Source organism: Aotus nancymaae, unplaced genomic scaffold (assembly GCF_030222135.1).
Source record: "Aotus nancymaae isolate 86718 unplaced genomic scaffold, 86718_ANA_hifiasm-v0.15.2.pri h1tg000010l, whole genome shotgun sequence".
Classification (NCBI taxonomy): Eukaryota; Metazoa; Chordata; class Mammalia; order Primates; family Aotidae; genus Aotus; species Aotus nancymaae.
The window spans coordinates 30,615,899-30,638,874 of NW_026988421.1; the positions used below are offsets into that span (position 1 = coordinate 30,615,899).

Here is a 22,976-nt window from a genome sequence, read left to right on the forward strand (position 1 = left end):
ATTCTTTTGAAGGAAGCTCTGCTGGACAGCCCTACAGAAAAGGAACCCCTTTCCCATCTCTTTCCAGGTAGGCACTCTCCCCTGGTAGAGCAAGCAAGCAAGAAAGGAGAGACAGCTGTCTTTTGTCTTTCAGTTAAGGAAACCCCTTCAGAAATTTTGTTCTGGGACCCCACAATTTGAATTCACATTATGGATTGGCAATATTAGGAAAAATCTAGAGTGCATAGAAAACTATAAAAATAGTTTCCTGACCGGGTACAGTGGCTCACACCTGTAATCCCAGCACTTTGCGAGGCCAAGATGGGCGAGACCAGCCTGACCAACGTGGTGAAAGCCCATCTCTACTAAAAATACAAAAATTAGCCGGGCATGGTGGCATGCACCTGTAATCCCAGCTACTCAGGAGGATAAGGCAGGAGAATCACTTGAACCCAGGAGGTGGAAGTTGCAGTAAGCCAAGTTCGCACCACTGCACTCCAACCTGGGAGACAGAGCAAGACTCCTTCTCAAAAAAATAAAGTAAAAAAATAAAAAGCCAGGCACTGTGGCTCACGCCTGTAATCCCAGCACCTTTGAGAGGCCAAGGCAGGCGGATCACCTGAGATCAGGAGTTCGAGACCAGCCTGACCAACATGGATAAATCCCGTCTCTACTAAAAATACAAAATTAGCTGGGCATGGTGGCGCATGCCTGTAATTCTAGCTACTCCGGAGGCTGAGGCAGGAAAATCATTTGAACCCAGGAGGCAGAGGTTGTGGTGAGCCAAGATCTCACCATTGCACTCCAGCCTGGGCAACAAGAACAAAACTCTGTCTCCAAATAAATACATACATAATGTTTCCTAAATCTAACATTCTAAATCCAGTTGAGATAAGCACTGGAGACATACAGTGCTTTTTTTTTTTTTTTTTTTTTTTTTTTTTAAGCAGGGTCTCGCTCTGTCACCCAGGCTGGAGTGCAGTGGTGCTGTTGTACTGGCCCGAGCATAGAAAGTCAACACGAAGACAAAAGTATGCCAAATTGCAGGGTCTTTATTGCCAGCAGCCACGGAGGACTCGCATCTCTCCAACCTGTGGCCCCGAAAGGGGGATGTCAAGACCTTTTATACCCGTAAAATTACTTCGGGAGTGAGGGTGAGGGGCAGGGGTTGGGGTGAGGGGCTTCAGACATTCTGAGGGCTAGTGGATTCTGTAAATCACCTCCTGGGCGGAGATGAGGGTGAGGGGCTCTGGACATTCCAGTGGATTCCTAGGTGAAGATGAGTGTGAGGGGCTCCGGACATTCCGAGGGCCAGGGGACTTTTGACCTTCTGATTGTTACTTAAGTGGTTCACAAAAGTCAAGATAAGCATTTGTTTACACATTATCTGGGCGGGGTGGAAATTACAGTCCTTAATTACTTATTCACATTTGGGTTATAGAGAGCAGTTTCAACAGAAAGCCGTGGTATGGTTGAGGTATGCAGTTTTATGGGGCTTTTGCCATGTCACAGTGTGATCTCAGCTCACTGCAACCTCTACTTCCCAGGTTCAAGCAGTGCCACCTCAGAGCTGCTCCCCCATACCCCTGCCCTGAGTAGCTGGGACCACATATGCTCACTACCATGCCCAGCTAATTTTTACATTTTTGTAGAGACAGGATTTTTGCCATGTTGTCCAGTCTGGTCTCAAACTCCTGGGCTCAAGGGATCTGCCCGTCTCGGCCCCCTATAGTGCCAGGATTACAGGCGTGAGCCACCGTGCCCAGCCGCACCAGTGCTTTTTGAAAGAATATACCTACTAATTTGGGGGAGTACAGGGAACCCAGGCATTAATATTTTTCTAAATTTTTTTTAAGCCTTCAAAATGTATGTCTCCAGTGCTTATTTCTCACCTGGATTTAGAATGCTAGATTTAGGAAACGTTATGTCTATATTTATTTGGAGACAGAGTTTTGTTCTTGTTGCCCAGGCTGGAGTGCAGTGGTGAGATCTCGGTTCACCACAACCTCTGCCTCCCGGGTTCAAATGATTTTCCTGCCTCAGCCTCCGGAGTAGCTAGGATTACAGGCATGCGCCACTATGCCCACCTAATTTTGTATTTTTAGTAGAGACGGGATTTATCCATGTTGGTCAGGCTGGTCTCGAACTCCCGATCTCAGGTGATCCACCTGCCTTGGCCTCTCAAAGTGCTGGGATTACAGGCGTGAGCCACAGTGCCTGGCTTTTTATTTTTTTACTTTATTTTATTTTTTTGAGAAGGAGTCTTGCTCTGTCTCCCAGGTTGGAGTGCAGTGGTGCGATCTTGGCTTACTGCAACTTACACCTCCTGGGTTCAAGTGATTCTCCTGCCTTATCCTCCTGAGTAGCTGGGATTACAGGTGCATGCCACCATGCCCGGCTAATTTTTGTATTTTTAGTAGAGATGGGCTTTCATCATGTTGGTCAGGCTGGTCTCACCCATCTTGGCCTCGCAAAGTGCTGGGATTACAGGTGTGAGCCACTGCACCCAGTCAGGAAACTATTTTCATAGGTTTCTATGCACTTTGCTCCATTCTATTTTTTTTTTTTTTTTTTTTTTTTGAGACAGAGTCTCACCTGTTGCCCAGGTTGGATTGCTGTAGTGCAGTCTAGGCTCACTGCAGCCTTGACTTCCTGGGCTCAAGTTATCCTCCCACCTCAGACTCCTCAGTAGCTAGGACTACAGGCATGCATGAGCACACCCTGATAATTTTTGTATTTTTGTAGAGATAGGATTTCACCATGTTGCCCAGGCTGGTCTTGAACTACTGGGCTCAAGCAATCCACTCTTCTCGGCCTCCCAAAGTTCTAGGATTATAGGCGTGAGCCACTGTGCCCAGCCATCCCCATTCTCTTCATGTGTTGTTCTCATAAATCCTGACCATCTTTTTGGGCATGTATCACTCAGGGGCCCAGCAGAAAACAGAAGGCACACTCAAATTGGGCAATTGGAGGAGGTCCAACTTAAAGCAGAATGGAGAAGTTTAGGGAAAATAACAAAGGAATGTACTGTATGTCTAGACTAGCTGGAGAACCACCCTACTCCTGAAGGGGTCGGGGGATGGGTTGGTTACCTGGGAGAAGAGAAAGCTGTTTTGAGGAGGTCTTCATATGGTAGTTGTGGTGTTAATCGAATAATGCAACCAACTCACAGCCCAGCAGGGAGAAAGTCAAGGGAGTAAATCTCACAGTCTCACTGTCCCTCGCCTTTAGACCTCCTGCCAGTACCACCCATTGGCTGAACCCCACCCATTGGGGAGGCCTTGTACAGTTCTGATGGGCCAGCCTCCGGGAGCACAGAGCAGGCTGGGGCAGATCTGGAAGGGCAGATTTTCAGTATCCTCAGTCTGTGCCAAGTTCAGACCTTGATTCCAAAGGCCACATTAGAAATTACTTATTAAACTGTTTGATATCGGTGTCTATCAGGGTAAAAGTTTATAGTTTGTGATCTCAGGAGGGTTTTAATGAAGTATGTCCAGACTTGAACAAATGTTGCTTAATAAAAATTACTGGCCAGGTGTGGTGGGTCACACCTGTAATCCCAGCTCTTTGAGAAGCCAAGGTGTGCAGATCACTTGAGACCAGGAGTTTGAGACTAGCCTGGCCAATAAAGTGAAACTCCATCTCTACTAAAAATAAAAAAAAATTAGCTGGGTATGGTGGCGCACACCTGCAATCGCAGCTACTCAGGAGGCTGAGGCACGAGAATTGCTTGAGCCCAGGAGGTGGAGGTTGCAGTGAGCCAAGATCGAGCTACTGTACTCCAGCCTGGGTGACAGAGCTAGATTCTGTCTCAAAAAATAAAATAAAATAAAAATTGAGTCCTCCAGGCTTTCTTTCACATTCACATTTTATGACATACCTAAATTTTTTATTTTGGTAAGTGTACATAACATACAATTTACTATTTTAGCAATTTTTAAGTGTACAGTTTTGTGGCATTAAGTAATTCACATTGTTTTGTAACCATTACCACCATTCTTCTCCAGGACTTTTTTTATCTTCCTAAACTGAAATGCTGTGCCCATTAAGCACTAACCCCCCATCTCCTCTTCTTGCCCCTACCCCGTGGCAACCACCATTCAGCTTTTAGTCTCTGTGAATTTGACCACTCTGCGTACCTTATTTGTGTAGTATTTGTCCTTTTGTGTCTGGCAGATTTCACTTATCTTGATGTCTTTTTTTTTCTTTCTTTTTTTTTTTGAGACAGGGTCTCACTCTGTGGCTCAGGCTGGAATGCCCATCTCAGCTTCCTGAATAGCTGGGACTACAGGCACCTGCCAATGCACCCAGCTAATTTTTCCAAAGCGCTGAGATTACAGGCATGAGCCACTGAGGCTGGCCTTAGCTTAATGTCTTCAAGGCTCATCTATGTTGTAGCACTTTACAGTGATACATATTGGGGTTTTTTGTTTGTTTGTTTTGAGATGCAGTCTCACTTCGTCACCCAGTCTGGAGTACAGTGGCATGATCTTAGCCCACTGCAAACTCCATCTCCCAGGTTCAAGTGATTCTTCTGCCTCAGCCTCCTGAGTAGCTGGAATTACAAGCGTAGAACACCATACTTGGCTAACTTTTTGTATTTTTAGTACAGATGGGATTTTGTCACGTTGGCCAGGCTGGTCTCGAACTCCTGAACTCAGGTGATCTGCCCGCCTCAGCCTCCCAAAGTGCTGAGATTACAGACTTGAGCTACTGTGCCTGGCCTTACATTGTAAATTTTATTTGATTTCTGAATATGTTTTCACTGATACATTCACTCTCCTGGCTTTTAAGTTTTACATGTCTAGTCTGATGTCTCACAGATCTGCAAGATAGATGATATAAGAGCACGGACTGCAGGAGTTAAGACATGGCAAATGAATGGACCTAAGCAGGAGAGGTGGCATCATTTGGAGGAAGTGCTCTGGGTGTGGAAAGTGTTTAAATATGTGGGACTGGCCGGGCGCAGTGGCTCACACCTATAATCCCAGCACTTTGGGAGGCTGAGGCGGGCGGATCACAAAGTCGAGATCGAGACCAGCCTGGCCAACATAGTGAAACCCTATCTCTACTAAAAATACAAAGAAAAAGAATTAGCCGAGCATGGTAGTGTTGTACTGGCCCGAGCATAGAAAGTCAACACCAAGACAAAAGTATGCCCAATTGCAGGGTCTTTATTGCTGGCGGCCATGGAGGACTCGCGTCTCTCCAATCCGTGGCCCCGAAAGGAGGGTGTCAAGACCTTTTATACCCGTAAAACCATCTCGGGAGTGAGGGTGAGGGGCAGGGGTTGGGGTGAGGGGCTTCAGACGTTCTGAGGGCTAGTGGATTCTGTAAATCACCTCCTGGGCGGAGATCAGAGTGAGGGGCTCCGGACATTCCAGTGGATTCCTGGGTGAAGATGAGGGTGAGGGGCTCCGGACATTCCGAGGGCCAGGGGACTTTGGACATTCTGATTGTTACTTAAGTGGTTCACAAAAGTCAAGATTAGCATTTGTTTACACATTGTCTGGGTAGGGTGGAAATTACAGTCCTTAATCACTTATTACAAGTCGCAGGGCCAAGATGGCATGGGTTTGGACTGCTTGCCTGTCACATTTGGGTTACAGAGAGCAGTTTCAATAGAAAGCTGAGGTATGGTTGAGGTATGCAGTTTTATGGGACTTTTACCATGTCACAGTAGTACGTGCCTGCAGTACCAGCTACTCAGGAGGCTGAGACAGGAGAATTGCTTGAAACTGGAAAATGGAAGTTGCAGTGAGCCAGGATTGTGCCACTGCACTCTAGCCTGGCGATAGAGTGAGACTCCATCTCAAAAAAAAAATGTGAGACTGACCATGGAGGAAATAAACAGCAGTAAACCAAAAAACCAGTTCTGAGCAGAAAGTGCCTTATGGGAGTTGAGACCATTTTGTTTGAATGGGACTGACCTGAGTACTATTTATGAATGACAGGGGTGGGACAGGGTTACACAAATCTGAAGTGAGACCTGAAAATGGAGTGCTGTGGCCAGACAAGTTTAGAAATGCTGGATTGACAAGGATTCTTGCCAAATTGTCTCAGTCTTGAATATACTGTTTTTTATGTTCCTCTAAGAAGGATTATATGGTTTATAGCCTTCCTGGAGTTTCTCATGATGTTTCTCATGGAGCTCTTGTATTTTGGCACAAAGATTAGTGTCTTTAGAACATGTTTTGGGAAATGGTGGGGACTAAGCTAAATTTCTTGGGTGGGACTGTAACTTACCTCCCACACAACACCTGGCAAGTTCCTGGACACATCATTGGAGCAAAGCTGGATTAATAGGTAACTACCAAATGCTTTAGTCCATAGAAAGTGTTAAAATATCCTTGAGGCACAAAAAAAAATTACTGCAGATATGAGTCTTCCCCTGTCTTCCCCTCCCCCATTGAATGGGTAAGCCTGAGTGTCTCCTTTTGAGATTAGCGCTCAGCCTTTATTTTTTTTTCCTAGTTGGGTAGATACTTGGTGATAGGAGTTGAATTGCTTAGGAAAGTAGAGGAGACTCTAAACACTACTGTCTGCTACCAACAGGATTAGAGAATAAATACTTAGCATGTTGGGTAAAGGGTCATCAAATGATTAGCTTACCAAATTGAGCCAGATTTTTAGCTTGCATAGGGCTTTGGTTGATGCCGTTTGGCTTGATAAATATTCATTGAATATATGAATGAATTATAGAAAATAGGAAGACTTTGTAAATTCTTATCCAACTGAGTCATATGTAAAAATTGACATTTTAGAAAGATTAATCAGGTTTATTGACATTTTAGTGGGGAAAACAGAACTGTAATTCTGTTAAAATTCAGGATTTGTAATTTCTTGGCCAGTAGGAGAGAGGAGAAAGGTACTTAAAAAAACAAACAAAAAAAAAAACAAAAAACTGCTGGCTGGGTGTGGTGGTTTATGCCTCTAATCCCAGCACTTTGGGAGGCCAAGGAGGGCAGGAGGGCAGATCACATGAGTCCAGGAATTCTAGATCAGGCTCAGCAACATGGCAAAACCTCATCTCTACAAAAAATACAAAAAAATAGGTGTGGTGGTGCACACCTGTGATCCCAGCTGTTCAGGAGGCTGAGGTGGGAGGATCACCTGAGCCTGGGAGGCAGAGGTTGGAGTGAGCCAAGATCACACCACTGCACTAGATGACAGAGTGAGACCCTGTCTCAAAAAAGAAAAAAACTAAACAACAAAAACTGCAAATAAATATTGGACTCTAGTTAAGGTATATATGTCAAAGTTTGGTGGGAATGTTCATGGTTTATTTGGAGGTGTATCAAAATAAGTATTTGAAATGTATACAAAAACACAAATTGATAAATGAATAAACAGATAGATGATATGTGATAAAGTAATGCAGTAAGATGTTAATGCTAGAATCAAGGTGGTGGGTGTAAAATTCTTTTAACCTCACCATTTGAAAATTTTCATAGTAAAATGTTGGAGAAAGAGAGAAGAAAATGGAAGTCTAGAAGATGTTGAAGGAAGAACCAATGAGATTTAAGAAAACTGATGTTTGCTGTAAAAAGAACATGGGCATTGGAATCAAAGAGGCCTAAATTTGTGTTGTGGTTTAGCTGTTTGTCAGCTAAAGAGGTTGAGTAAATTGCTCAATGATGGTGCTGGGATTTGAACCCCAGGCACCCCGGCTTTGGAGCCTTCTTGTCTACCTTGCAGTGTCATGAGGATTTAAGCTCCTAGCTCAGTGTCTGATACTTGGTAGATAATCACACGGTAGCTGTTGTTCTTAGTGCACCATCTGCCGTAGAGGATGAAGAAGTCCAAGATATTAATGCTTGACCTGGAAGGTTTCTATGACGTTTCTATGGCACTGTGCCATACATAGACAAGCTGGAAGGTAAAACTTTGTGGGGAAGCGATGGTTAATTTAGTTTTAGATAAGCAGAACTTGAGATTTTGATATGAATAGTTTCATATATTGTGGCAGGTTGGATTATTGGAAAAAAAATTTTTAAAGATAAGAATAAAAAATAGTTTCATATATTTTTCTAAACTTAAATCATTTGTTCACCAAAAATCTGAGAATATTTTATGTGCCAGGCACTGCTGTAGACCAGTGAACAAAACAAATCTCTTCCTTCACAGAATTTACATTTTAAAAGGGTTTGAAGAATTTTCTCTCCAAGAATATTTGTATGTCAAATGCAGAATGACTCTCTAAAGGTGGAAAGACGGGCATTCACCAGCAAGGGAAGAAGATGATGTTTTCAGAGCAAATTTTTCTGGTGTCCCTGAAATCATGCCATATAGGCAGTAATTGCCTTGGCTTTCTCTCAAGCCCATCTGTGTTCTGGTTTCCTCTGCAGTTCTTTTTACTTCCATCTGGAGTTGGTGGAACAGCTTATAGAAGCCATTTATGATTGTTTCAAAATATACGCTCAGGCTTCTATAATGGCAGAGAAGACAGATGAGATTCATCATATTATACACACTTTCTGGTCTCACACATGAATCATGGAATTTAGTGAGGCTGTGACTTCAGTACCCTTCTAGGGTGTGTGCTCCTCAACGATTACGCACTCATTCCAATAGAGTAGGAGGTCAGTCAGTAAAAGTATTTATTGCACCAGATTCTCCTCTGCTTCTGAGTCATTTTCTGGTAGAGTGAAAAGGTTCCCAGGGAGAAGCTTTAACTCTTTCAGATTACCAGAATTACTCCCTTTGTGTAATAGGGTACTTCTCTAAATAATCATATGGGGCTTATGCTAATTCTTGATATGTTAGATAATGAGATATATTTAGTCTGATAGTGAGATGAAATTTGACAAAATGTAGTATAAGAAGAAAAATAGTATCTACATTGGCCCAATGTTAAGGAATTGTTTTAATAACATATAAACGTATTGATGGCTAAGAGGTTTGCAAGACATTATGTGTGGTTTTCAAAAAAAAAAAGACTTAGGACACAACCCTTATGTGGAAATCTGACATCTGGCAACTTCAGTCCTCTGGAAGACAGCCAGAAAGTAAGAAAGGGGCCTCAGTGCACATAAAAATAACAGTTGAAAAACTACCACGAACACGTGTCCTTTCCCACCACTGTAGAGTTTGTTAGCCTCGCCTTTAGGGCTTGTTTACTTTTATTTATCTGGGAACTTTATATAATTTTGATAGTGTGCATGTGGTCTTCCCTCTGTAGCAGATCATAAACAGCAATATAGCAAGGCGGTGGAAAAGTTGACAGAGATACACTGAGAGCAGAGGGTAGGCTGACATCGAAAGAGAAAGGCTTAAAAGTTAGACAGTGCTGGTATTGTGTATCACAGCTGAATACAGTTATGTATGGTCTTAATAACGAACTTGGAGCCATCAGCCAAAGAGTAAATCATGTTCAAGATCTTCTAATAAAGAAGTCAGGGAACTCTTTAGTGTGTCTATTTTTAAACAATCAAAGTTAACCAAGTTTTGACATGTTGAAATGGTAAGTTCTGTAGTGTTTATATGCTTGAAATAGCACATTCTCTGGTGATGTTATATCAGTGACACAAATTTGAGCTTGCCGTTGATTATGGACGTGATGCTTTGTAATGACTAACGTTTATTGAGCAGCTATTATACCAGCCCTGACCTAAGTGCCTTCACACTGTTAGCGTACTGATTAAGGCTTTGGAGACAGACATATTTGGGTTCCCATTACACCTCTGACTTACTGTGTGTCCTTGGACAGCTATCATCTCTCTGATCCTGTGTCCCCACCTGCCAAATAGGAACCAATGACATATGATAGGGTTGTTGTGAGGACTTAGTGAGGGAAGTACATGGTACGGTGCATGTACCTCGGAAGTACTCAGTGAATGTTAGGCACTATTATAACTGTAATTGTCTTGATAATAATTTATGAAAGTATGATTATCTCCACTTTTCTGGACAAGGAAACTGAAGCCCAGAGAGTTTAAGTAAGATGCCCAAGGTGAAATAGCTAAAGTGGAGCTGGGCTGTGGACCTGGGTCTCTCTGACGCCAGAAGCCTAGTGCTTGACATTCATATATGCTGCCTCCTCAGCATGTAATTATAATTAGATTTTTTTGGGTAATACTTAGAGAAAATCTGTTAGTAGCATCTGTGGTTCCCACTTCTCTTTTCTACTGTGGACCCAAGTCATCTTATTATACACAAAAAGTGTATAAGAAGTAACACAAAGATAAACTACTTTTGCTTGACAGAACAAATTAAGTAGGTAATGTTTGTGTAGCATGATTTATTAACATCTTTTAGGTACTTCATATTAATATACTAAATGATTTATTATATGCCCAATATAATAAATCCACATCAGTGTTTTCTTGGATTATAAATTAACAGAGGTCAGGGACGATAGCTTCCACCTGTAGCCTTAGCACTTTGGGAGGCCAAGGTGGGTGTTCCAGGAGTTTGAGACCAGCCTAGGCAACATGGTGAAACCCTGTCTCTACAAAGAAATACAAAAAAATTAGCTGGGCGTGATGGTGCATACATGTAGTCATAGCTACCCGGAGGCTGAGATGGGAAGATTGCTTGAGCTTGGAATATCGAGGCTACAGTGAACCAAGTTCCTGCCACTGCACTCCAGCCTGGGCCTCAGAGTAAGACCCTCATAAATAAATAAAATGAGCAGAGCTACCACCACCTTTTCTTTTTTTGTAATTAGGCACTTCATACCTTTTGATGTGATGATGGTTGTATGTGAGATGGAAGGTAAAGTCCTCATCTCTACCAACACCAAATGAGTACTTGAGATGATTAAAGAAAAATAGACTTGTACTTGGGAGGCTGAGGCAGGAGGATCACTTGAGCCCAGGAGTTCAAGGCTGCAGTAAGCTATGATTGCACTCCAGCCTGGGCAACAGAGCAAAACCCCTCCCTCTCCTCCCCTGCCCTCCCCTCTCCTCCCCTCCCCTCCCCTCCTCTTTTTTTTTTTTTGTTTACCCCCCTACTCCTCTTTTTAGACAGAGTCTCACTCCGACACTCAGGCTGGAGTCAATGGTGTGATCTTGGCTCACTGGAACCTCCGTCTCCCAGATTCAAGCGATTCTCCTGCCTTAGCCTTCCAAGTAGTTGGGATTACAGGCACCTACCACCGCGCCTGACTAATTTTTGTATTTTTAGTAGAGACGAGGTTTTACCATGTTGCCCAGGCTGGTCTCAAAACTCCTGACCTCAGGTGATCCGCCCACCTCGGCCTCCCAAAGTGCTGGGATTACAGGTACAAGCCACTGCACCAGCCCCCAATAGGTTTTCTGTCTAAGCCTTTGAGGCATGGTCCTGCTGTTAGTCTTCAGGTTGTGGTACATTTGTTTGCAGACAGTCTCAGTAGGTAGGAACCAGAATGCCTTCAGTTGGAGTCCTAGCCCTGCTGCTGTGAGCTCTATGATCTTGGACAAATAACATTTTCTAACTACACTGAGCCTTAGTATCCTAATCTTTTAAGATGGTTATGGGGAATAAAATGCCATATTTAAAATCCCTACTTTTTAAAATACTGTATTTTAAAAGTACCGTGTTGTCTGGTACTTTAACCAGCCTGACCAACATGAAGAAATCCCATCTCTACTAAAATACAAAATTAGCCAGGATGGCACATACCTATAATTCCAGCTACTTGGGAGGCTGTGGCAGGAGAATCACTTGAACCAGGCAGGCGGAGGTTGCAGTGAGCTGAGATCGTGCCATTGCCCTCCAACCTGGGCAACAAGAGCAAAACTCTGTCTCAAAAAAAAAAAAAGTTAATTTCCTTACTGCCCTCTTGAGGCATTCTGAAGAGCCTATATTTACTGACTTGAATCTTTTCTATCACTGAGAGGTGTAGGTTTTTATTATTTTAATTCCAGAATTCCTTTGAGGATCGAATGAAAAATATATGAGGAAATTATTTTTAAATTAGACCAGGTGTGGTGGCTCATGCCTGGAATCCCAACACTCTGGGTGGCTGAGGCAGGAGGATCATTTGAAGCCAGGAGTTCAACAGTAGCCTGGGTAACAAAGTGAGACTGCATCTCTACAAAAAAAAAAAAAAAAAAAAAGAGGCCAGGCACAGTAGCTCATGTCTGTAATCTCAGCACTTTGGGAGGCTGAGGTGGGCAGATCGCTTGAGGCCAGGAGTTTGAGATGAGCCTGGCCAACATGATACAACCCCGTCTCTACTAAAAATACAAAAATTAGCTGGGCCTGGTGGTGCACACCTGTAGTCCCACTTATTTTGAAAGCTGAACCCCTAGAATCACTTGAACCCAGGAGGCGGAGGTTGCAGTGAGCCAAGATTGCGCCACTGCACTCCAGCATGGAACATACAGCAAGATTTCATCTAAAAAAAAAAAAAATTAGCCAGGCACAGTGGTATACACCTGTAGTTCCAGCTACTCAGAAGGCTGAAGGAAGAGGATCACTTGAGCCCAGGAGCTGGAGGCTGCAGTGAGCTATGATCACACCACTGCACTCCAGCCTGGGTGATAGAGCAAGACTGTGTTCCCCTCAACCCCGCCTCAAAAAAAAAAAAAAAAAGAAATGAGAAATAACTTTGATATTTTAAAATATGAGGCCAGGTACAGCAGGCCATGCCTGTAATCCCAGCACTTTGGGAGGCCAATGTGGCCAGATTGCTTGAGCTCAGGAGTTTGAGACCAGCCTGGGCAACATGGTGAAACCCTGTCTCTACTAAAAATACAAAAAAAATTAGCTGGACATGGTGGCACGTGCCTGTAGCACAGCCTACTTGGGAGACTGAGCTGGAAGGATCACGTGAGCCCAGGAAGTTGAGGCTGCAGTAAGCCGTGATTACTCCACTGCACACCAGCCTCGGTGATGGGAGTGAGATTGTGTCTCAAAAATAAAATAAAATAGGAAGTACTAACTTATTTGCTTAGCTTTGGCTTCATTTTAAGTATATTTATATGTTAAGCTTTATCATTCTCAAGAAATAGATCTATATTGCAGTGTCTTAAAATTGATGTCTTCTGTTTCTTTTGACCTTCCTTTCCAGGTTATAAAACATGGAGGCTGGCTCAGTGGTTCGAGCCATTTTTGACTTCTGCCCTAGCGTATCAGAAGAACTGCCGCTCTTTGTGGGAGATGTAATTGAGGTGCTGGCAGTGGTGGATGAATTTTGGCTTCTAGGAAAGAAGGAGGATGTTACAGGTAAGTAAGAGACTCATAATGGACCACAGGCCCTGACTTCTTTCTATATTAAAAATAAAGGCTGGCACTGCACTCCAGCCTGGGCAACAGAGTGAGACCCTGTCTCAAAAGAAAAAAGAAAGTTATTCTTATTTGGGTGCGGTGGCTCATGACTGTAATCCCAGCACTTTGGGAGGCTGAGGTGGATGGATCACGTGAGGTGAGGAGTTCAAGACCAGCCTGGCCAACATGGTGAGACGGTGAGACCCCATCTCTACTAAAAATAAAAAATTTGCCGGGTATGATGGCGCATGCCTGTAATCCCAGCTACTCGGGAGGCAAGGCTGGAGAATTACTTCAAGCTGAGAGGCAGAGGTTGCAGTTAGCCAAGATTGAGCCATTGCACTCCAGCCTGGGCAACAAAAGTGAAACTCCATCTCAAAATAAATAAATAATAAAAATAAAAATAAAGGCAGGGAATGGTGGTTCATGCCTGTAACCCCAGCACTTTGAGAAGCTGAGATGAGAGGATCGTTTGAGGCCAAGAGTTCGAGACCAGCCTAGTCAACATAGTGAGACCCCATTTCTATAAATAAATAAATATGAAAGGAAGGGAGGTAGGCAGGGAGGAAGGGAAGGAAAGAAAGAAAGAGAAAGAGAAAAAGAAAAGAAAGCTAGCTAAATGGGAAGCCCAAGTCAATAAATTTCAGAATCCTTTCGTGTTTTCCTTCTGTATTCATAAGTGGTCTCTACTAGTAAGGGGAAGATTTCTGTTACCTTCTATCTCTCTTTGTTAATTCCTTCAAGATGTTACACCGCTGGAAACCAGCTGCCCCAGCTCAGGTTTCTATCCAAGTCTTTCCCTTTGCCCACTTTCCCTTCCCAGGTCGTTATCCTTTGTGTTCAGTGCCATTATTCCTGTTCTGGAAACATGCATTATTCCTTCCTTCAGATTCCTGTTGTTTACCACTGCTTTTCACAAACAGCTTTATCCATGATTTGTGGAACACAAGGTGTTCTCCACTGTGTTTCCTCTGGTTTTTTTTTTTTTTTTTTTTTTTCTTGAGACAGAGTCTTGCTCTGTTGTCCAGGCTGGAGTGCAATGGCACGATCTTGGCTCACTGCAGCCTCTGCCTCCCGGGTTCAAGTGGGCTGTCTTCTTTTAACATTTTCTACCCTTTCATTCTTCAGATCTTAGGCAAAAGACTGAGAAGTGATCTTCTTTCATTTTTTTCAAAGGAGCATGATTCATCCTGTTCACTCCTTCCTGGATCCATGGCTGGCCCAAATTTATTAAAGTTACCCTCTACCCTGGATGCTACCTACCTCCCACATTCCATGCACCTGGTTAGCTTTCTTCAATTCTGTAAGATATATGTTCACTTTGATTTCTTTCATTAATTAGCCTAGGGAAGGGTGGAAGCTTTTCCCACACCACATACATCTGTGTTAATCCAGTCCTTAACTTGCATATATTCATATTTATGTAAGTCTGAGTTGGAGTCCTTAGAGCAGATTCTGTTGACATTAAACTCACATTTGGGAGATAGAGTATTTCCCAGTAGAAATTACATCTCAGCTGAGACAAAAATGATGAGTAGAAGTTAGCAAGGCAAAGATGGTAGGCAGGGAGGATTGCTTGTTGAAGGTCCCTGGAGTATGAGAACACAGTGGACCTAGAGAAGTTTAGTAGGGTGTGAGGTGTGAGGTGTGAGTGGATGAGGGGGAAAGTGGGCTGGAGAGATGAGAAGAAGCTGGATCATGGGAGACAGGGTATGCCATGGTAAAGAGTAAAGGAAATGGGAAACCCTGAAAGTGCTTTGAATATGATCAGATTTGAATTTTAGAAAGCTTGCTGCTGCAGGCCGGGCATGGTGGTTCATGCCTGTAATCCCAGCACTTTGGGAGGCCGAGGTGGGTGGATCATTTGAGGTCAGGAGTTTGAGACCTGCCTGACCAACACGGAGAAACCCCATTTCTACTAAAAATACAAAATTAGCTGGATGTGGTGGCGCATGCCTGTAATTTCAGCTACTCAGGAGACTGAGGCAGGAGAATGGCTTGAACCTGCGAGGCAGAGGTTGCTGTGAGCCAAGATCACGCCATTGCACTCTAGCCTGGGCAATAAGAGCGAAACTCCGTCTCAAAAAAGAAAGAAAGAAAGAAAGAAAGCTCACTGCTGCAGACTATTTTTTTTTTCTTTTATCAAGTTCCCTGCCACTGATCTGTGTCCCAGGTGACACAGATGTGATAAAAATCCACCGGCACTTAAGAAATAGGCCCCCCAGCCATAGCCCAAGGATCACTATACAGAATTCCGTGTAACAGAGAGACTCCAGTGCCCTGACTTCATGCTACTTTCAGCTCTTGCTTCTCCCATTCATTCTTTTAGTCGGCATATTGCTTCTCCATGGAGTATGGAAGTTATCAGCGGTAAAGTTTTCCCTGTACCTTTGTGTGTTTCTAAACAAACCTTAGTATGGTGCACACAGTAGATGTTCAGTAGAAATTACAGTTGACCCTTGAACAAAACGAGTTTGAACTGTGAGGGTCTACGTATTTGCAGATTTTTTCGACCAACTGTGAATTGAAGATACAGTATTGGCGGGATGCAAAACCTATACAGGGAGGGCCAACTGCAGGACTTAAGTATGTAAATTTTGGTACACTTGGGGTTTCTGGAACCAATCCCTGTGGGTGCTGATGGATGACTGTTTTAGCAGACTGATAAGAAACTGGGCAGGCCCCTTGAAAATACCCAAGAGAGTCTGGCAGTGGCCCACCCAGGGTTGGGATGAGAGAGGCTCCCAGTAATGTCTGGGAAATGGAAGGAGGTATTTCCTGGCTCCTGCTTTATTTTATTTTATTTTTATTTTTATTTGTTTTATGAGAGAAAGAAAGAAAGAGAAAGAAAAAGGGGGAGAGAGAACAGGATTCTTGCTCTATTGCCTGGGCTAGAATGCAATCTAAAAATAAGTATTAAAAACCTCTTTTATGCCGATAATTGTGCTTAACAACAGAGACAGGAAGAAATAAGGGAAGAAAATAACAAACAAACAGCCAACCAATATTTCATTTAAGTCTGTGAAATTATATGCAAATGCTGAAGAGTGATTTACTTCCAATTATGTAGTCACTTTCAAAATAGGTGTAATATGATGCTGAGAAAAATGTGTGTTCTTTGGACCTGGGGTGGAGAATTTTATAAATATTCACTAAGTTTACTTATTCCAGGTCTAAGTTCAAATCATAGATGTCCCTATTAATTTTCTATGTCGTTGATCCGTCGAATATTAACAATGTGGTGTCAAAATCTCCCGCTATTATTGTGCGGGAGTCCAGGTCTCTTTATAAGTTATTAAGAACTTGTCTTATGTATCTGGGTGCTCCTGTATTGGGTGCATATATATTTATAATCATTAACTCCTGTTGTTGCATTGATCCTTTTACCATTATGTAATGTCCTTCTTTGTTTCTTTTAGTCTTTGTTACTATTAAAGTCTATTTTGTGAGAGACGGAAGTTACAACTCCTGTTTTCTTTTTTTTTTGCTCTCCATTTAATTGGTGAATCTTCCTCCATCCTTTTGTTTTGAGTCTTTGTATGTCGTTGCTTGTGAAATAGATCTGGATACAGCGTACTGATGGGTTTTGACTTTTTATTCAATTTACCTGTCTGTGTCTTTGATTGGGGCATTTAATCCATTTAAATTTAAAATTAATATTAATATTTGTGAGTTCAATATTGTCATTGAATGCTAGCTGGCTATTTTGCCCATTAGTTGATGCAGATTCTTCATTATAGAGATACTCTATGTTTTGGTAAGTTTTTGAGATGACTGATACTGGTTGTTCCTTTCTGTTTGTAGTACTTCTTTCAGAAGCTCTTGTAAAGCAGGCCTGGTGGTGATGAAATCTCTGAGTGCTTGCTTGTTCGCGAAAAATTTTCTTTTTCTTTCGCTTATGAAGCTTAGTTTGGCAGGATATGAGATTCTGGGTTGAAAATTCTTTTCTTTGAGGATATTGAATATTGACCCCCACTCTCTTCTAGTTTGTAGGGTTTCTGGTGAGAGGTCTGCTGTGAGTCTGATAGACTTCCCTTTATGGGTAACGTGACCTTTCTCTCTAGCTGCCCTTAGAATTTTCTCCTTTATTTCAACCCTAGTGAATCTAGTGATTATGTGTCTTGGAGTTGCTCTACTTGAGGAATATCTTTGTGGTGTTCTCTGGATTAGCTGGAGTTGAGTATTGTCCTGCCTTACTAGATTAGGAAAGTTTTCCTGAATAATATCCTGAAGAATATTTTCCAACTTGGATTCATTCTCTTTATGACATTCAGGTATACCTATCAATCGTAATTTAGGTCTTTTCACATAGTCCCATATTTCTTGGAGACTTTGCTCATTCCTTTTTACTCTTTTTTCTCTAATCTTGTCTTCTCGTTTCATTTCATTAAGTTGGTCTTCGACCTCTGATATCCTTTCTTCTGCTTGATCAATTCGACTGTTAAAACATGTGCATACTTCACGGAGTTCTCCTATTGTGTTCTTCGGTTCCATTAATTCACTTATATTCCTCTCTAAGTTGTCAATTCTCGTTAGCATTTCGTCAAACCTTTTTTCAAAGTTCTTAGTTTCTTTACATTGGGCTAGAACATGTTCTTTTAGCTTACTAAAGTTCCTTATTATCCACTTTCTGAAGCCTAAATCTGTATTGGAACGCACTTGTTCTCCATCAGGCCTTGTTCTCTTGTTGATGAGGAACTGTGATCACCTGTAGAAGGAGAGGCATTCTGATCTTGGGTATTCTCAGCCTTTTTACGCTGGTTTCTTCCCATCGTTGTAAGTTCATCCACCTGTCGTCTTTATAATTGCCTACTTTCAAATTAGGTCTCTGAGTGGATGTCCAACTTGTTGATTCCCAGCGCCGAAATCTGAGCAACCCACTGCGCCGGCCAAAACAGCGGCATTAAGATTCGTGGTGCTTTTCTGCCCGGGAATCTCTGGTCTGGCTTCCCTCTTGAGTCCCTTCTTCAATCAGGTAAATGGGCAACTCTGCCTTCCCGGAGCTCCAAACATCGATCAAAAGGGGACCCAGTCCCGTTTACTCTGCACCAAGAACTGCTGCGCCGGGGCACCGGCAAAACTGTGATGCCAGCCACAAGAGTCACCCTGGTGACCTGTAGGGCTCCTCCGCTGGGAATCTTCTGGTCCGTGGGTAACAAAAATTCGTCTGAAAGTGTGGTGTCCTCTCGTTCTGTGCGCTTTCTCTGGGAGCTACAATCCCGAGCTGCTAGTGATCAGCCATCTTGGATCTCTCCTGCTGCAGACTTAAGAATGATAGAAAGGGACGAAACTGAAGGCAGGAAGCATTTGGGTTGCTACAGTAATACAGGCGAGAGATGGTGATGGCATGGACCAAGGCGGTGGGTCTGGAGAGAAATAGACCCAGAGATGGAAGGTAGAATCAGTCAGACTTTTGGATACTTTACAACTGGCAGGCCCTGTCTTTCTACCATCACCTATTAAAACCTTACCCACCTTCAGATTCAAATGCTGTTGTTTTCATAGAAGTTTTTATGTTCTTCCTGACCTATTATCTACCTTCTCTGAATTTTCATAACACTTTGTGTACTTAGGTTGTGACACCAGATTTCAGGATTGATATGTTATTTATGTCTGAATCTGACTTTTTGTTTGAACTAGGTTTTTACATCTTTTTTTTTTTTGAGACGGAGTCTTGCTCTGTCGCCAGGCTGGAGCACAGTGTCGCAGTCTCGGCTCACTGCAACCTCTGCCTTCTGGGTTCAAGCGATTCTTCTGCCTCAGCCTTCCAAGTAGCTGGGACTACAGGCACGTGCCAAACGCCCGGCTAATTTTTGTATTTTTAGTAGAGATGGGGTTTCACCATGTTGGCCAGAATGGTCTCGACCTCTTGACCTCACGATCCACCCGCCTTGGCCTCCCAAAGTGCTGGGATTACAGGCGTGAGCCACCTTGCCCGGCCGGTTTTTAGATCTTTGAAGACCAAGACTATCTTACTTAGGCTGGGTGTGGTGGCTCATGCCTGTAATCCCAGCACTTTGGCAGGCCGAGGCGGGCGAATCACTAGGTCAGGGGTTCGAGACCAGCCTAGCCAAATGGTGAAACCTCGTCTCTACTAAAATAGAAAAAGTTAGCTGGGTGTAGTGGCGGGTGCCTGTAATCTCAGCTATTCAGGAGGCTGAGCCAGGAGAATCACTTGAACCCGGGAGTCGGAGCTTGCAGTGAGCTGAGATTGCACCACTGTACTCCAGCCCGGGCAACAGAGTTGAGACTCCATCTCAAAAAAAAAGAAAAGACTTACTAATGTTTCCCTCTGCGTTGTCCTTTGCATATAGCGGCCCCCAGTAAACGCGTACCAAGTTGAATTGCATTCTCTCTGTTCTGTGTGCGTCTAGTTTTGTGCTCTATACTTCTTCTACAACAGATTCTCCAGTTATTAGTTTTCACTGAGTTTTCAAGTTAGGGTCTATATGTGGCCTCAGAAGAAAAGTTTTTGTCCTTGTACACAGATAGAAAAAGAAATTTTAATACTAAAATTCAGTATGCTTGCTTTTATATTCAGGACAGTTCCCCAGCAGTTTTGTGGAAATTGTGACTATTCCCAGTCTAAAAGAGGGAGAGAGACTGTTTGTGTGCATCTGTGAATTCACATCCCAAGAATTGGACAGTCTTCCGCTCCATCGAGGTAAGCTGCTCATCAAATAGCAAACTATTTGAAAATTAGATTGGTGGAGTCTGCCCATTTTGACAACCAGATCCTTTTTGAATCTGTGAAGTGGCTTAACCTCTAGAGGGTCCTCGGCAATACCAAAGTAGTGTGGACATAATGATGCCTTAGAGTTTAGTAGCATTTTACAATTTCCACAGTATTTTCTCACAAATATATTCTCATTTGATCCTCAGCACAGACCTGGGTGGTAGGAAAGTCGACATTATTAATGTATTTTATAAATAATGAGAGCAAAATTCAAAGACTATTAGCTGAAGGTGAGACGTCTTGGCCTCAGAATGTGAACTCATTATATTCTAAGACCAGGACTATCTTTCCACTGCCCCGATACTGTAGCCACACTTCAGGCTCAGCCTCTCTCCCTCTCTCTCTCTCTCTCTCTCTTTTTTTTTTTTTGTAGATAGTAGTCTCACTCTGTTGCCCAGGCTGGAGTGCAGTGGTACAATCTCAGCTCACTGTAACCTCTGCCTCCCAGGCTCAAGCAATCCTCCCACCTAAGCCTCCTGAGTAGCTGGGACCACAAGCACATGCTACCATGCTGGGCTAATTTTTAGCATTTTTGGTAGAGGTGGGGTTTTGTCATGTTGCCTTGGCTGGTCTTGAACTCCTGGGTGCAAACGATCTGCCTACCTCAGCCTCCCAAAGTGCTGGGATTACAGGCATGAGTCACTGCACCCAGCCAACTTCAAACGATATTTTTCTTTTTTTCTTTTATATACTGATATGGGGCATGGAGGGAGGGAGAAAAAAAAACTGGATATGGCTTTGCTAATAAGATTACCATTTATTAATGTATAATGGTAGAGCAGGAATTTTGATATGGAAATTAAGAGATGGGTGCAAAACATTCCCATTTTACTGCTCTCTTATCAGAACCAGATTAAAAGGAAGTGATTTAAAACAGATAGCCATAGTTAGCCAGGCATGGTGGTGTGCATCTGTAGTCCTAGCAACTCAGGAGACTGAAGCAGGAGGATCGCTTGAGCCCTGGAGTCGGAGGCTTCAGTGAGCTATGATCACATCACTGCACTCCAGCCTGGGTGACAGAGGGAGACCCTGTCTCAAAAATAAATAATAAATAAAAAACAGGTAGCTATCTCTCATTGATTTTCCAAGTATTTCTCCCCTCTTGCACTCTGATTAGATGAATGAACTATAAACTATAAAACATTTCAACAAGTATCCTTAAGTCCCTACATTCTGCATAAACAGAGAAACCAGTAGTGTTCCATAGACAGAAGCTTCTGATAAATCCAATTTTATGATGACTCAGTCATCAAAATAGTAGAATTTATTAGGTGTGTTATTAATAACATTAAATGCTTGCTCTTTGGCATATGGCACAAAAGGGACAGACTTGGTTTCTTAAATCATGTATACACACACACACACAGACTTGGTTTCTTAAATCATGTATACACACACACACACACATGCACACGCACACAACCTGGCAAACTTCTCTAACCTTTAGTGATTAGAAGTGAATAATGGATTTTGACCTTAATCCTCAAAATCTATTTCGAGAATTTATTTTTAAATTTTGTATAGGCTGGGTGCAGTGGCTCTCGCCTGTAATCCCAGCACTTTGGGAGGCTGAGTGGGCGGATCATGAAGTCAGGAGTTCAAGACCAGCCTGACCAATATGGGGAAACCCCGTCTCTACTAAAATTACAAAAAAATAGCCAGGTGGGGTGGTGCGTGCCTGTAGTCCCAGCTACTCGGAAGGCTAAGGCAGGAGAATTGCTTGAACCTGGGAGGTGGAGGTTGCAGTGAACCAAGATCACGCCACTACACTCCAGCCTGGGTGACAGATCAAGACACCATCTCAAAAAAAAATTTTTGTTTATTTATTTTAATTCTACCAATTTTGTTTTATTTTTTAGGAGACAGGGTCTCACGGTGTTGCTCAGGCTAGCCTGAAACTCCTAGCCTCAAGTGATGATACCACCTCATTCTCCCGAGTAACCAGGATTACAGACCTTACTTACCTTTAAGAAGTATCATTAGGATTAATAAGAGGCTGGGTGCAGTGGCTCACACCTGTAATCCTAGCAGTTTGTGAGGCCAAAGGCAAAAGTATCCCTTGAGCCCAGGACTTTGAGATCAGCCTGGGCAACATGGCAGGACCTTGTCTCTACAAAAAAAAAAATTAAATTAGCCAGGCATGGTGGTGCATACCAGTGGTGCATGCCTATGGTCCCACTACTTAGGAGGCTGAGGCAGGAGCCGAGGCAGGAGGATCACTTGAGCCCAGGGGGTTGAGGCTGCAGTGAGCTGTGTTCACACCACTACACTCCAGCCTGGGCAATAAAACAAGACCTTGTTTAAAAAAAGAAAGGAACCTGTAATCCCAGCTACTTGGGAGACTGAGGCAGGAGAATCGCTTGAACCTGGGAGGCGGAGGTTGCTTTGAGCTGAGATCGCACCACTGCACTCCATCCTGGGTGACAGATTGAGACTTTATCTCAAAAAAAAAAAAAAATGCCAGGTGCAGTGGCTCACGCCTGTAATCCCAGCACTTTGGGAGGCCAAGGTAGGCAGATCACCTGAGGTCAGAAGTTCAAGACCAGCCTGGCCAACATGGCGAAACCCTGTCTCTAATAAAAGAAAGAAAGAAAGGATTAATAAGAGAAAACACCACCACGCCCTGTTGTTTGGGAGTTTCTTGTACTCCACTTTATACTCAGTCTCTACCTCAGTTCTGTATGCTTTCTTGCTAATCAGTGTTGGGAAGGTAGACAGAAATAGATTAAGAGATTATAGCAGGGACCTTATCTGTCCTTACTGATAGGTCTCCCAGTGGAGTTTATAGTCCATATCTGATGGAATAGAAAAGGACAAGAGTGCAGTGGCTTCCACTGAGTGGTGCAGAGGATGTTGGTGGCATGGACTTTTCTTAGGAAGCATGGCCATCCCAGAGATTCTCAGAAAGAACCTGGCATCGTCAGTCACCTGCACAAAGACTGACTCAAGGTCAGGCCAGGACCTGGAATCTGAAGATTTTATCTTGACTACCTTTTAACCAATTAAGCCTAATAAGCTTAAAGATGTAAGTGGAATCCAAAGGAAGAGGATGCAGGGCAGGGGGATA

General features: G+C 43.1%; 1 protein-coding gene across 1 annotated transcript in view; it reads left to right on the forward strand.

The window, feature by feature from the left end:
• DNMBP (dynamin binding protein) overlaps nucleotides 1–22,976 on the forward strand; it is a 135,824-nt gene that overhangs the window by 27,429 nt on the left and 85,419 nt on the right. Inside the window, exons 2-3 of the mRNA XM_021672947.2 lie at nucleotides 12,977–13,131; nucleotides 19,715–19,837. Coding sequence (XP_021528622.1) covers nucleotides 12,987–13,131; nucleotides 19,715–19,837 — 268 coding nt within the window. The 5' untranslated portion in view covers nucleotides 12,977–12,986. The remainder of the gene's footprint in view (nucleotides 1–12,976; nucleotides 13,132–19,714; nucleotides 19,838–22,976) is intronic.